At 38.7% G+C, this 15,076-nt stretch overlaps 1 protein-coding gene across 2 annotated transcripts in view; it reads right to left on the bottom strand.

Moving 5' to 3' along the window:
• Window positions 1–15,076, bottom strand: part of NBEAL1 (neurobeachin like 1) — a 203,934-nt gene that overhangs the window by 98,367 nt on the left and 90,491 nt on the right. For both annotated transcript variants that reach the window (XM_062190098.1, XM_062190096.1), the window contains 7 exons: window positions 14,287–14,385; window positions 13,618–14,198; window positions 12,112–12,244; window positions 11,389–11,508; window positions 9,879–10,182; window positions 7,073–7,158; window positions 3,197–3,286 (listed from right to left, as the gene is read on the bottom strand). In XM_062190098.1, coding sequence (XP_062046082.1) covers window positions 3,197–3,286; window positions 7,073–7,158; window positions 9,879–10,182; window positions 11,389–11,508; window positions 12,112–12,244; window positions 13,618–14,198; window positions 14,287–14,385 — 1,413 coding nt within the window. The remainder of the gene's footprint in view (window positions 1–3,196; window positions 3,287–7,072; window positions 7,159–9,878; window positions 10,183–11,388; window positions 11,509–12,111; window positions 12,245–13,617; window positions 14,199–14,286; window positions 14,386–15,076) is intronic.

Below are 15,076 nucleotides of genomic sequence, written 5' to 3'. Positions count from 1 at the left end.
TTGGGCTTTTGTTTCCTTATCTGTAAAATGGGAATAATAACACCCACTTTAAAACTTGTTGCAAGGACTGGGTAAACTAATATATGAATGGTGCCTAGAAACTGATATACAAGGTTCACATCTAATATTGGAGGGCCTTTTGATTCCTGGCTACTATGCTTCTGTTCAACTTCCTACTAATACACCTGGGATGGCAGCAGACAACAGTCCAGGTACTTGGGCTCCTGCCATACAAGTGGGAAACTGGGCCGGCGCCGTGGCTCAATAGGCTAATCCTCCGCCTTGCAGCGCTGGCACACCGGGTTCTAGTCCCAGTCGGAGCACCGGATTCTGTCCCAGATGCCCCTCTTCCAGGCCAGCCCTCTGCTGTGGCCCAGGAAGGCAGTGGAGGATGGCCCAAGTCCTTGGGCCTTGCACCCGCATGGGAGACCAGGATAGGCACTTGGCTCCTGCCTTCGGATCAGCGCGGTGCGCCGGCCACAGCACACTGGCCATGGCGGCCATTGGAGGGTGAACCAACGGCAAAAAGGAAGACCTTTCTCTCTGTCTCTCTCTCTCACTGTCCACTCTGCCTGTCAAAAAAAAAAAAAAAAAATACAAAAAAAACAAGTGAGAGATTGGATGAAGTTCCAGGATCCTGGTTTTGGGCTGGTCCAGCCAGTCTTGGCCACTGTGCCCAACTGGGGAATGAACTAGTGAATGGTGATCACTTCTCACTCCCTGTCTCCTCCCTCTCTGTAACTCTGCCTTTCAAATAAATGAATCTTAAAAAAAATATTTAATTTTAAAAAAATGTCTTCCTCTTGACAACTGTTTCCTTTTTAATTTTCACAGCAGGCAAAATTCTGACAGGATAATTCACATAGCCATGCTCAAGACATCAAAGACTGAATTTTCAGGTATGCATGGTGTACCTCAAATAATCTGATTTTTATATTTTTATCAAAAATACATAGAACTAGCTTCATAAAAACCAACCTTACAAATAAAGCCAAAGTTAACTTTATGAATTACCAATCATGTCATAAATCTTATTATGTTGACAATGTACTTACAACAAAATTAGAGAGAAAATTGCTTTATGCACCATGAATAACATAAAATTAACACTGAATTGATAGGTTCATTTCTACACAGGAAAAAATACTATTTTTTTAAAAAGATTTATTTGTTTATTTGAAAGACAAAGTTACAGAGAGAAGGACAGAGATCTTCCATCTGCTGGTTCACTCTCCAAAATGCCACAACTGCCAGGGCTGCGCCAGGCCAAACCCAGGACCTGAAATTCCAGCTGGGTTTCCCCCACAGGTGGCAAGAGCCCAAGTATTTGAACTATCCTCTGCTGCCTTCCCGTGCATTATTACAGAGCTGGCTCAGAAGTAGAGCAGCCAGGGATCAAACCATCACTCTTAAGGGATGCAGGCATGGTAGGTAGCAGCTTAACTGGCTGTGGCACAGTGTTGGTCCCAGGAAAAATTAGTATAATGATTTTTGTTCCACTGAAACAAATAAGTATGCTTAACTGGTGTTAACTGTCTAAAAATATTTTTTTGATTTACCACAAACTTTCCTTATATATGTTTCACATTTGCAAAATTTTACTTAGGCTATAACTTCTATTTAAGAAACCTTTTTAAAAATTATTTTATTTTGTTTAAGGAATACAACTTCATGCATTTAATATATGCAGATTTCGGAACATGAGGATTCTTCCCCCCTAACCTCCCTGCCACCATACTCCTGTCCTTCTTTCTCTTCCGCCTTCCTTTCCCATTCTTATTTTTTACAGAAATCAATTTTTCAGAAAATGCTTATACTCATAAAATTAATACTTTTTAAACTCATAAAATTAATCATACACTAAGTAGAGAGTTCACCAATTAGTATGAAGAAAAAGGAAAAAAAAAATTCCTTGACAATCACAGGACAGACTGTTCAAAATTAACACATCTCAATGTGTCAGTTTCTCTCCTATATATTACATTTTAGGTACTCTATTAATTACCACAGATCAGAAAAACCATATGGTATTTCTCTTTCCATGACTGGCTTATTTCACTAAATATAATGATTTCCAGTTAGGAAATACTACATTTTAGAAGTAGAGCATCTCCAACTTTCATATCAGCCTAAATACTTCTACTAACTTAATCACTCAATCAAAAATTATTTATTGCATATTCCTGTATCATCCTGTAGTGAAAAAAAGCAGTTAGAAGTCTGTAAATACTACTGGAGAGTCAAGCAAGTAGAGTTACTATCCAGCAGAGGTAAGTGACATGATAACGTGCTACAGATACCAAGATAAGCGCAGCTAATTTAGTCATGGAAAATGAGCAGCAGTTTCCAGACAGAAGCAATGTTCCATCTGTACAATTTACATGAGATCAAAGAAGGTAGCCAAGAAATGATAGCAACAGGGCAATTTGGGGAAGACAAAATGTTATTCATTTTTACTCTGAGAAAAGAAAAAAGTATGAGTTAGTTTAAACCCAATGGATATGGGGCCAGTGCTGTGGCATAGCAGGTCAAGCCGCCGCCTGCAGTGCCAGCATCCTGTATGGTTCAAATCCTGGCTGCTCCACTTCCGATCCAGCTCTCTGCTATGGCCTGGGAAAGCAGCAGAAGATGGCCCAAGTCCTTGGGCCCCTGCACCCAAAAGGGAAGACCCAGAGGAAGCTCCTGGCTCCTGGCTTCAGATCAGCACAGCTCCGGGTGTTCCAGCCAACTGGGGAGTGAACCAGCAGATGGAAGACTCTCTCTCACTCTCTCTGCCATTCCTTCTCTCTGTGTGTAACTCTGACTTTCAAACAAATAAATAAATCTTTGGAAAAAAAACCTCAATGGATAAAAGACTACAGAGAAGTATCTGACACAGAAGGAGGGACTGAAATCTGTCATACAGTTTTAGAGATTAAATACCTTAAGAATGGCGCACTACTAACTAGCCTATTTTTCTTATGCAGATCATTAGGCCCATAGCAAAGTTTAGGAAGGCAATTCAGTTTCAAGCAACTAAAACAGTCATTCAACTGCTGTAGTCATTCAACTACTTACTTGCGTATCTTTTCAACTGCATATCAGTGTAACATTTTAACTGAGACCTATCACTCAGATCTGATGGTGCTTAAAAACAAATCTTTAAAAGGATAAATTAATAATATAATATGTTGGCCATAATTTCTTATTTATTTACCTTAACGTCCCAATTCACCACTTTATTTCCTGTTAATCGTCCATGCAAGCAGTTAACAGATAAATCAAGACAGATGGAGTTTTTGCAGGCCTGAGGAAAAAAAGAAAACCATAGCAAATAATTAAGTGCAATTAGAACAAAATATAAACTTAGCCATACATGGAACATTTCACCATAAAGTTAAAAGTTATATAGTATAGTCAATAATAAGAAGCCTACCATATGAAGTTTACCATTACTGATTGTCTCTTAAAAGAATCAGGAACTAGATTTCAAAGCATTCACTCATCAAAAGTAACTGTTACTTGTCATCTGAGGCATGAACTACAGCAAGAACTCAGTTCAAGTGACAGCTATGCCACTCCTGATCCAGCTTCCTGCTAGTGCACCTGAGAAGCAGCAAATGAAGGGTCATGTATTTGAGTCCCTGCCACCCACAAGGGAGATCTGGATGGACTGAGTTTCTGGCTCCTGGTTCAGCCTAGCCCAGCCTTAGCTACTGTGGTCAATTAGGGACTAAACCAGCAAAGGGAAAATGTTTGTCTCTCTGTCACTCTTTCAAATAAATAAATGTATCTTAAAAAAAGAAAGGAAAAAAAAAAAGAGGCAGATAGAATAGAAAGAGTTCCCACATGCTTGTTTACTCCCCAAATTCCCACAACACCATAGCTAGGCTGGGCTAAAACCGAAAGGCCGAACTCTATCCAGGTCTCCTACATGGGTAGCAGATACCCAACAACTTGAGTCACCATCTACCTCCTCTATGGGTCTGCATTAGCAGGGAACCGGAATTTGAAGCATACTGATGTGGGAGGATACAATTATCTTTTTTTTTTTCTAAGATTTTATTTATTTATTTGAGAGGTAGACTGCAGAGAGAGGGAGAGACAGAGAGAAAGGTCTTCCATCCACTTGTTCACTCCCCAAATTGTCTCAATAGCTGGAGCTGGGCCCATCCAAAGCCAGGAGACAGGAGCTTCTTCCAGGTCTCCTACACGGGTACAGCAGCCGAAGCACCTGGGCTATCTTCTACTGCTTTCCCAGGCCATAGCAGAGAGCTAGATTGGAAGAGGAGCACCCAGGACACAAACCAGCACCCATATGGGATGGCGGTGCCAGAGGCAGAGGCTTAGCCTACTACACCATAATGCTGGCCCAAGATACAACAGTCTTAACCACTAAGCTAAACATACTCACCCTCCTAAACATTTTACTTTCAGCAGTAAAACAAACAGAGAAAGTAAAAAAAAAAAAAAAAAAAATCTAACCTTAATGTTATAAAGGTCAAGTTACTTCGTAAAAATATTATGATTACTATGTCAAGATGACCAGCTGATGATGATCACGTCTAGAATATGCTACTAAATATGCTACTGAATTTAATATTAAATCCAAAGATTATTTAACCATCTACACTAGACAGTATAGAATGAAAATAAGTAATAATATGAGGGCCATCAGTGTCGGGTAGCAGGTAAAGCCGCCGCTTACAGTGCCTGCATCCCATTTGGGCACTGGTTCAAGTTCTGGCTGCTCCACTTTCAATCCAGTTCTCTGCTATGGCCTGGGAAAGCAGCAGAAGATGGCCCAAGTCCTTGGGCCCCTGCACCCGTCTGGGAGACCAGGAAGAAACTCCTGGCTCCTGGTTTTGGATTGGCCCAGCTCTGGCCGTAAGGCCATTTGGGGAGTGAACCAGCGGATGGAAGACTTTGCTCTCTCTCTGCCTCTCTGTAACCTGCCTTTCAAATAAATAAATAAATAATCTTTTTTTAAAAAGGAAATAAGGGTCGGCGCCGCGGCTCACTAGGCTAATCCTCTGCCTGCGGCGCCGGCACTCTGGGTTCTAGTCCTGGTTGGGGTGCTGGATTCTGTCCTGGTTGCTCCTCTTCCAGTCCAGCTCTCTGCTGTGGCCCAGGAAGGCAGTGGAGAATGGCCCAAGTGCTTGGGCCCTGCACCCACATGGGAGACCAGGAGGAAGCACCTGGCTCCTAGCTTTGGATTGGTGCAGCGCGCCGGCCTTAGTGGCCATCTGGGGGGTGAACCAATGGAAGGAAGACCTTTCTCTCTGTCTCTCTCTCTCTCACTGTCTAACTCTGCCTGTCCAAATTAAAAAAAAAAAAAAAAAGAAATAATATGAAATATAGTTGGATAAATAGTGTAGCTTTTGGGAAAAAAGTTAAAGAAAACTAAGAAACAAAAAACATAAAGATTCCAGGGGTGAGCTTTTAGCCTGGTGGGTAACACGCTAGTTAGGATGCTTGTACCCTGTATCAGGGTTCCCTGGTTTGAATCCCAACTATACTCTTGAATGCAGCTTCCTGCTAATATATACCCTGTGAGACACTGGTAAATGGATCTCTGACATCCAAATAGCTTCAGCTAACCCTGGCCTTCACAAGCACCTGGGAGTGAATCAATGGATGGCAGCTCTCTCTCTGCCTCTGAAATAAATGAAAAATGCATAAATTACAAAGTCACTGTTAAAAAACAGATGACTCAAGAGGCATAAGCAATGCATTGAATGAAACTTGACTGGGTCCAGAATTAGTTTATTAAAGGCTAAACAATTTGGGAAAATCTGAATATAGACTATATATTAGATAAATCATGTTCCATTTTCTTAGGTAACTGGTTATATAAATTATCAAATGATAAAATATCTTTATAGCAAGGTCAATATGCTTCCATAGATGATTAGAGATGGATAAATTTAGTATGACAAAATGTTAGTAACTCGTGAATTTAGGTGGAAAGTATATGGGATATCACTTTATTACTCTTTGGACTTATATCTAGATTTGAAATTTATCAAAGTAAGTAAATTCTATTAGGTTAAATATAATAAAACACTTAAAAGTAATAAATTATGATCCAGTGCCAGCTGCCTAATCCAGGAAGCTTTCACAACCCTAATCTCACAGAGGAAGCACTGCTGAGTCAGTGTAACACTGAATGTAGCAAAGGCAGGTGAAATTGTTTATGCCATTTCTCCCTTTTCTTCCTCCTAATGCTACCTTTAGTCTTCTCTCCCTCTGTCTTCACTGACTCAACTTTCAGTAGATAAGGCCTTGAAAGAAAAAGGACTGTATAAAGCACACATATGGTTTCTTCTCTCTTCTTCTGAAGTAAACATTTTTTCTTTCCTTTTTCTGTTTTCTGTATCACATTTCAAAAACACACAAAAGGTTGAGCACAATTGTGTCTCATCTCTCCTCCCCAAAAAACTAGAACACAAATTCAAAAAATTTCATTTGCTGAAGAGTCAATTAATTCACACAAATTCCAACTACAACCATTCCCATTCATGCTGTTGGCATGACACAAAATAACATCAATACCCTAGTAAAGGAGATGCACCTTAATTTTTACTGCTTCTCACCTTCCTTTGAAAACTAATTAATTTTTTTTTTTTTTTTTTGACAGGCAGAGTGGACAGTGAGAGAGAGAGACAGAGAGAAAGGTCTTCCTTTTTGCCGTTGGTTCACCCTCCAATGGCTGCTGCTGGCGCATCTCGCTGATCCGAAGCCAGGAGCCAGGTGCTTCTCCTAGTCTCCCACGCGGGTGCAGGGCCCAAGCACTTGGGCCATCCTCCACTGCCTTTCCGGGCCATAGCAGAGAGCTGGCCTGGAAGAGGGGCAACCGGGATAGAATCCGGCGCCCCAACCGGGACTAGAACCTGGTGTGCCGATGCCGCAAGGTGGAGGATTAGCCTGTCAAGCCACGGCACCAGCCGAAAATTAATTAATTTTTAAAAATAGTATTCCAATTCCAGCCCCTCCTTCTCAATTACCTACTGAAATCACAAAAGGAACAGAAGAGGAGTTTTAGTGCACACCATAGTTATAGGAAGACGGGCAGTTCTACATTTGCTCTGACCTTTGCTGTGTAGTGAAGAAGGACGTTACTAGGCAGGTCGGCCATGTCAGACTCTTGACATTTCCAAGGACTTAAACAATTTGGACCTGAAAATTATTTATACACATACACACACATCATTGAATATACATGGCCTACTTGTTCTCTATTATCAGAACAGATTTAAAATTGAGCTGTTTAAAGTTATTCAAATAACACTGTTAAAACACATTAAGACGTGTGTTTTTAACACCTCCAATTTATCCAAAATCCAGAAAAGTTGGGAAATGAATCAATTTCCACTACAGAAAGAAAATTTTACATGGCATTCAAAAATTAACAGAAAGAAACTGATCTGTTTATCTAATGTAAAACAATTCAAATGTCTTAGAATAGCAAAACATTCCATCAAAAATCTGAATACACATCACAGAAATGGAACAGCAGGAAAATATTCTCAACTGTACTAAAAATCAAACAAATATGAATTAAAACAAGGTTCTATTTCACATCTAAAAATAGAGGAAACAGAATGGACCATTCTACTTCATTGAGGCTATGGTGAACCAGAACACTTAAGTGTTATTGACAAGGCCTGGGAATTGACATATTTCTTCTGGAAACTGATTAGGCAATATGTATTCAGAGTCATAAACATATTCACTCACTTCAAATAATTATCTTGGGAATTTATCCTTAAATGCATAAACAGAAGAAAAACCATAATTACAAACCGATCAACATATTTAAAATGTGAGGTTTGTATCAATATTAAAATTTATAGAAAACCTAAGTACAGCATGCATTTTGAACCCAAGGAAATACACAGCTATAAGAAATAATCATTTAAAAATACCATATAACATTTCCTTGTAAGAGCAGAACTGCATGTAAGACAAATTGTAAGAACAAAATCTAAACTACGTAATTGTAATAATTACATTAAATGACTTATCAACCAATTTTTCTATAGATGATCTTGAAATATTTTGGTGAGTTTCAAAGTAATGATAAATTTCTAACATAAAACTTTGAATGTCTGGACAGTCTCCTTCATCTCAAAACTCCTCTGCAATCTATAAAAGATTGACAAAAAAATAAGCTATTCTGCAATGTAAATGACTCCTAATCTTAACTCCTGAACATCCTGATATATTAAATTAAATGTAGTCAGGATCCAATGACACCAATTAGTATGTATGCTTAAAATAATTCCCAAATAAAAGAAAAATCCAAAATAAAAAAGTTTATAATCTTATCTAAGGTCTTCTAATTTTACTGCCTTTGTGAATTCTGGGTATATTAATACACGAATTGTAAAAATTTTACAAGTTTAGGGGCTGGTGCTGTGGTGCAGTGGGCTAAGCCTCCACCTGCAGTGCCAGAATCACATATGGGTGCTGGTTTGTGTCCCGGCTACTCCACTTCCAATCCAGCACTCTGCTATGGCCTGGGAAAGCAGTAGAAGATGGCCCACATGCTTGGGCCCCTGCCCTGTATGAGGGAACCAGAAGAAGTTCCTGGCCTCTGGCTTTGGATCAACTCAGCTCCACCCATTGCAGCCATCTGGGGAGTGAAAAAGTGGATGGAAGATCTTTCCCTCTGTCTCTGCCTCTCTGTGTCTGTAACTCTACCTCTCAAATAAACAAATAAAATCTTAAAAAAAAATACAGGTTTCAAAAAATTTTTTTAAAAAATTACAAGTTTAGAATCTACAAGACTTAGATTCTGGAAACAGATGGATGACCTTCTATGCAGAAAGGCTTATATTTTGTTTCATCAATTCATTACTATCTGGCAGAATTACCAGCAGTCTTATGGACTGAGCTGGATCCCCTAAAATTCATTTTTGGAAACAGATCCTTTAAAGAGGTTTAAGTTGAGTATCCCTTACCCAAAATGCTTTGGACCTGACGTGTTTCAAATTTCAGAGTTTTCCAGACTCTGGAATATTTGCACTGATTTTACTGTTTGAGCAAATATGATCTAAAATCCCCAAATTTCACATTAGAAATACTCAACTTGTAACTAAGGTTAAATGAATAATGGTCACATCCAGATTGGATAAAATCCTTATAAGGAATGTAAGAGGTCCCAGAGATACACAGAGGGAAGAACATGTAAGAACACGGAACCTATAAACTAGCAAAAGAAGCCTCACTAGAAACCAACCCTGATGGCATCTTAATCTTGGGTTTCTATCTTCTAGAACTGTCAGAAAATAAACTTCTGTTGTGAAAGCGACTCTCTCTGCAGTACACTGTTATGGTAGCCCAAGAGAACTAATACAGTATTATGGATATTTGAAATACTTCCCAGGGGCCAGTGCTGTGGTGCAGCGGGTTAAAGTCCTGGCCTGAAGCACCAGCATCCCATATGGGTGCCAGTTCTAGTACCGGCTGCTCCTCTTCCGATCCAGCTCCCTGCTATGGCCTGGGAAAGCAGTAGAAGATGGCCCAAGTTCCTGGGCCCCTGAACCCATGTTGGAGCCCTAGAAGAAGCTCCTGGCTCCTGGCTTTGGAATGGTCAGCTCTGGCCGTTGAGGCCATCTGGGGAGTGACCCTGCGGATGGAAGACCTCTCTCTGTGTGTCTACCTCTCTCTGTAACTCTGTCTTTCAAGGAAATAAAACAAATCTTAAAAAAAAAAATACTTTCCAAAGGTTTGCTCTATTTATGTCTTCAACTGGTATATGATGCAACTTCTTCCCTTTCAGCTTCAATTAAAGGTAATATACCCATCAAATAAAATACATTTCTCAGAATATATTCAGATAACAGGAAAAACTCTAATAAGTTTAATTAAATAGTATATTTGCACATGCTCACCTGCTAAATATAATGTCTTCACTTGAGGAGGCTGTAGTGCTTCACAGAAGACAATAACAGACCCTAGCTGACCCTCCAGAGATGTGGGACATCCCCATTCACTGTCTTGGGTTCCAGCTGATATCAATTTGGTAGTCAGTTTTGACTTTTCAGCTGTTCCTCCCCAGGAGGCTGATGACAGAATTCCACCAAATGATGATCGATGAGGGGAAATGGGAGATGAAAAGGGTGGATCTGGGATTTGGGATGGTGGAGGAGTGGTGGTTCTTTGCCCAGCTGAACCAATGCAGCAGGAAGTAAAAGGCTAAAAATTAAGAAACATACAAACAATTCAATTCAATTTCTATCCTCATACAATTAATCAAATAGATTGAAAATAAAAATGGAATAGCTTTATTGTCAGTGTATCACGGGGTGGACATGAACATGTACACATAAGAAATCACTAACAAAGTTACCTTTGACCAACAGAATTCGGATACATTACCTTTATGACTCACTTTATATTCTTTGGTAAGATTTTGAAATTAGAAAAATTTTATTTATTTTTATTTGAGATACAGAGAGCAAGCGAGAGAATGAGAGAGCACTTTCACCTGCTGGTTCGCTTTCCAGGTGCCTGCCATAGCCCTGAGGGCAGGCTGAAGCCAAGAGCCAGGAACTCAGTCCAGATCTCCCATGTGGGTAGCACAAATTCTTCTACGTGAGCTATGACCCCTGCCTCCCAGAGTCTGTATTAGCAGGAAGCTGGAGTCAGGAGTCAGAGTTGGGTACCTTAACCAATGTTTTAACAGCCAGGCAAAATGCCTACCTCTGAATTTTTAAGGAATGTGTATTGTGAAAAAATTTTAACAATGTTACTGTTATAAAATAGAGAAATCTTCCTCACAATTTATAAACACATTATGATAATTCTGTTTACAGTTTTTCCAGAAATGGTCATCAAGATGAAAAGCAACACAAGATTACCTGAATTCTGGACTTGAGAAATAATTTACTCCATTCTACCATTTTCAGAAAAGGCCCTCTCAAAATTATACAAGAATTCTCAAAGAACTTTTACACTAGTCTTCTTTGAGAACCATCACAGTAAATAACTTCTATCTTACATTTAACTACAATGTGAAGACTTCAAGATTTCTTCATTATTGTTTCAAATTTAATGGGGATGGAAACAAATGGCTATCACAGTATTCTCTTAAGAATTTTGTATACTTGAAGTTCTTTATTAAATAATACTTTGTTCTGCTCTATTCATTTTCCAGGCTTTCCCATTTTAAGTCTTTTTATACAAGCCCTAACTACATTTTTTTCCTTGAATTCTTTTCTCCCTTTTACACATTCTTTGAGATCATTTAATGAAAAGAATATTAACTTACTGTTGTCTTGGTATATAGAAAACAGTTTGAAACTGTGAGGCACATATTCAGAATAAGCAGAGCCTTCTACACTAACTGAAATTTTCAAGAGTTCTCACTCAATGAGCCTGTAAAGAGTAGGCTACACTTACTTCATTCATGGCAGGAAATCTCAGAGGGGCAGATACCTTCTGTTGTCCATTGTCGTAGATATACACTAGGCTCTGACCAAAGGGCCTTTTTCCAGGCATGTGAACAATGGTTATGTTGTGCTGATGAAGTAAAACATATATTTAAAAGGCTAAAATTACATAAGTCTTTGGAATAACAAAATTTTTCAGAGTACTACTCTGTAATTGTGTATATGCACTGTAAATATTAAGGTTGAGCATAGCTAAATGCTGATTAAGATGATGTTCTCAAAATGAACATCAGTTTTTTCTATGGTACTCCAAAGCCACTTAGGCCTATGCTAGAAAATTTATACAAATTATAACAGCATCTTTTTTGCACTTTCAACCACTAAGTATTTTTTAGAATCAATTTTCCTAATAAGAAGCATTGTATATTTATAGAAAAGCAATAGATATGCATTTGACAACCTATCATCTTGTTTTAAACTCAAATTCAAAACCATAGTTGCTTCTAGAAAATCATAAAGACATTATAACACTTCATTTTAATTTTTAGCAGAAAAATGATCACTGCTGAATTTAACAAAAGAGTAAACAAAAGTAAACTCTTTATAGATAAGCTTTAATATGAACAGAACTTCTAAAGTGAAAATTAATGGTCTCTCAAAGAATTCGTATGTTAACTGTGTGATTTTTAAAGGAGAGAATCAAGAAGTTCACTGTGATGACCTAACGCCTTACCCAGAGGGAATCGCAGAAACTGTGATCAGGAAGCATCACTGTTGCATATTCTCTTTTTGTGCACACTGCCACAACCAACATACCTGAATGGGTAATAAAAGCTTCAAAACCCATTCCACTTCCTGTAAAAAAGCTAACAAAAATATCTATTATCAGAACTTTTGAATTCAGTTGTTCAGTTTCATCATCACTGAAAGCACCAGAACCTTAAGGCTACCAGGAATATCTTTAAAAACAATTATGTGGGCCGGCACCGCGGCTCAACAGGCTAATCGTCCGCCTTGTGGCGCCGGCACACCAGGTTCTAGTCCCGGTTGGGGCGCCGGATTCTGTCCCAGTTGCCCCTCTTCCAGTCTAGCTCTCTGCTGTGGCCCAGGAGTACAGAGGAGGATGGCCCAAGTCCTTGGGCCCTGCACCCCATGGGAGACCAGGATAAGCACCTGGCTCCTGGCTTCGGATCAGCGCAGTGCGCCGGCTGCAGCGCACCGGCCGCAGCGGCCATTGGAGGGTGAACCAACGGTAAAGGAAGACCTTTCTCCCTGTCTCTCTCTCTCTCACTGTCCACTCTGCCTGTCAAAAAAAAAAAAATTATGTGGGGATCAGCATCATGGCTAAGCAGGTTAAGACACCGCTTGCAATGTGGGCAGCCCATAATGGAGCAATGGTTCTATTTTCTTTGCTTCCAATCTAGCTTCCTGCTAATGCACCTTGGAAGGCAATGGAAGACGGCACAAATACTTTGGCCTCTACCACCCACATGGGAGACCGGGATGGAGTTCCTGGCTTTTGGCTTCAGCCTAGCCCAAACATGGCTGTGGTCACAATTTTGGGAGTGACACAGGGGATGCAAGATCTGTCTCTTTGTCTCTCTGTCACTTGCCTTTCAAACAAATAAATATTAAAAAAAAAAAACTGTGACTTAAATTTTACTTTCACACATCATTCTAACATTGTTTCAAAGTCATTTTAAAAATTTTTTGGGTATAAGAGTTCAAAAAATTATAAAAGGCAGCATTATAAGAGGAATTCCATTAGCAAACTATAGCAATACTAGAAATTTTCAAAATTCTCCCAAATAAAATTCAAAAAGTATAATTAAAGATCTTAAAATAAAAAGTCATATTAACAATTATTAGCTACGTAAGTCTGGATGGGCACACACATGAAGACTTTCTGATTCTTCATATAAATATACAGCACCTTCAGGGGAACTGAGAGATCAAGATTCAAGTTTATTATTCTTTTTTTCTCTATGTTTACACTACTTTTCAGCAGAAACTATTTCCAAACTAGTCTCAGAACTTGACCAGAAAAATATCTGAAATATGCAACTGTCATTATGAAAACAAAAAAGTACTTTCAATTAAAGTGTGCATCCTAAGGATGAAGAAGTTTCAGATAAATTTTTTAAAAACTAGATCCTTGCAAACGCTTTTTTCAGTTTTAAAATCACAGCACATATTGTTGTAACAGTATTCATTTGTATTCTACAACTTGTACCAGTACCTGTACAACTGTTTTCTCTTTCCTCCTTTGTTAGCAGCGCCAACAGTCAACTGGTCTTGATCTAAGCAAAACCATGCACTAAAAGAAAAGGCAGACCCGGGCCATTTCTGTATGGAAGGCACAGAAATTCCTGCCATACTATGTGACAGATTAAAGTACTGCAGTGCACTCTCTAGACTTAGTTTCCGGGCCATTGTCAGGATTGCTCGAGTGACAGGAATGGTATAAGGGTGAATATGCTCAGCTTCATCCACTCTCAGCAATCTCAACAGTCGACGGATTTCTTCTGAGCTCACTGACTGACTCCCCAAGGAACCAAGGATTGCAATCAAGTTCTCAGCACAAGTTTGATGGAGGGAAGAATGAGAATCAAGAGTTTCGATGATTCTAATTCCCATGTTTGCATTGACACAAGTAGTTCGACTCTGTCTATTAATACAACAAATTCTTTTCAGCCAATCAGAGATGAAGATTTGCAAATCATGTGATTCTAGTTCTGGAAGCCACTGGATGAGAAGCAAAAGAGGATGGACATTACTTATGCCCAAAATACCAACAGAAGTGTGGTCACCCTCTACGGCCTGAAAAGCAACATAGAAGATAAAAGGTTAGTTCCCATTTATGAAATTTGAGATGTGGAATTTCTTTTAATAAAGCATAGAAACTCACCATATTCATTAGTTCTTTAAGTAGTTCCAATGCTGGCTGACCCATAGATTTTAATACTTCAAACATATGTGTATAACCAATTCTTTCTTTAAATACTTCCTAGTAGAGTGGGAAACAATATATTAAAGCACATTTTCAAAAAATGAATTTGATGGAATATTAAATATATTGAATAGTATCCATTTAAGCTAATTAACTTAATATTTCAAAAAGATTATGAATTAAACACTTTTTAGATCACATCTTAATCTTAAAACAGATTCTATTATATACATATATGGAATAAAAAGTTATCATAATCTACTAAAATATAAAATAAATGAAAATAGGAATAATCATGTGTTACAGAAATATACTATTTGCAGATTAGGGCATATAGCACTTCCATTAGTTTCTTCTCTTCATTTATTATTAGTAGAGTATTAGGTGAAGTCAAAATAAAAATAGAGAAAATACAAGGATACTTTGGGAATAAGAAGAAACAGACAGCAGGCTCGAAGGACTAAAGAATCCTGACAGTTCTGAGTACTGACTAGCAAAAAAAGTGATTACAAAATGTTTTCTCTCTGCTCTTTGTATCTAAGTAGTCTAAATTATTTGGAGCACCAAGTTCATTAAGTCACATTTATTTCTGAAGCAATAAGCATTCAAAACCATGAAGTAAAATATAAAGACAACTGGGGCTGGCATTGTGGCATAGCAGGTTAAGACACCACCTGCAATGCCAGCATTCCATATGGATGCTGTTTGAGTTCCAGCTGTTTTACTTCCTATCCTTGCTAATGGCCTG

The sequence above is a fragment of the Lepus europaeus genome, chromosome 1, assembly GCF_033115175.1.
Source record: "Lepus europaeus isolate LE1 chromosome 1, mLepTim1.pri, whole genome shotgun sequence".
In the NCBI taxonomy this organism is placed as follows: Eukaryota; Metazoa; Chordata; class Mammalia; order Lagomorpha; family Leporidae; genus Lepus; species Lepus europaeus.
Note: the sequence above shows the minus strand (reverse complement) of the source record. Positions and strands in the feature narration are given on the sequence as shown.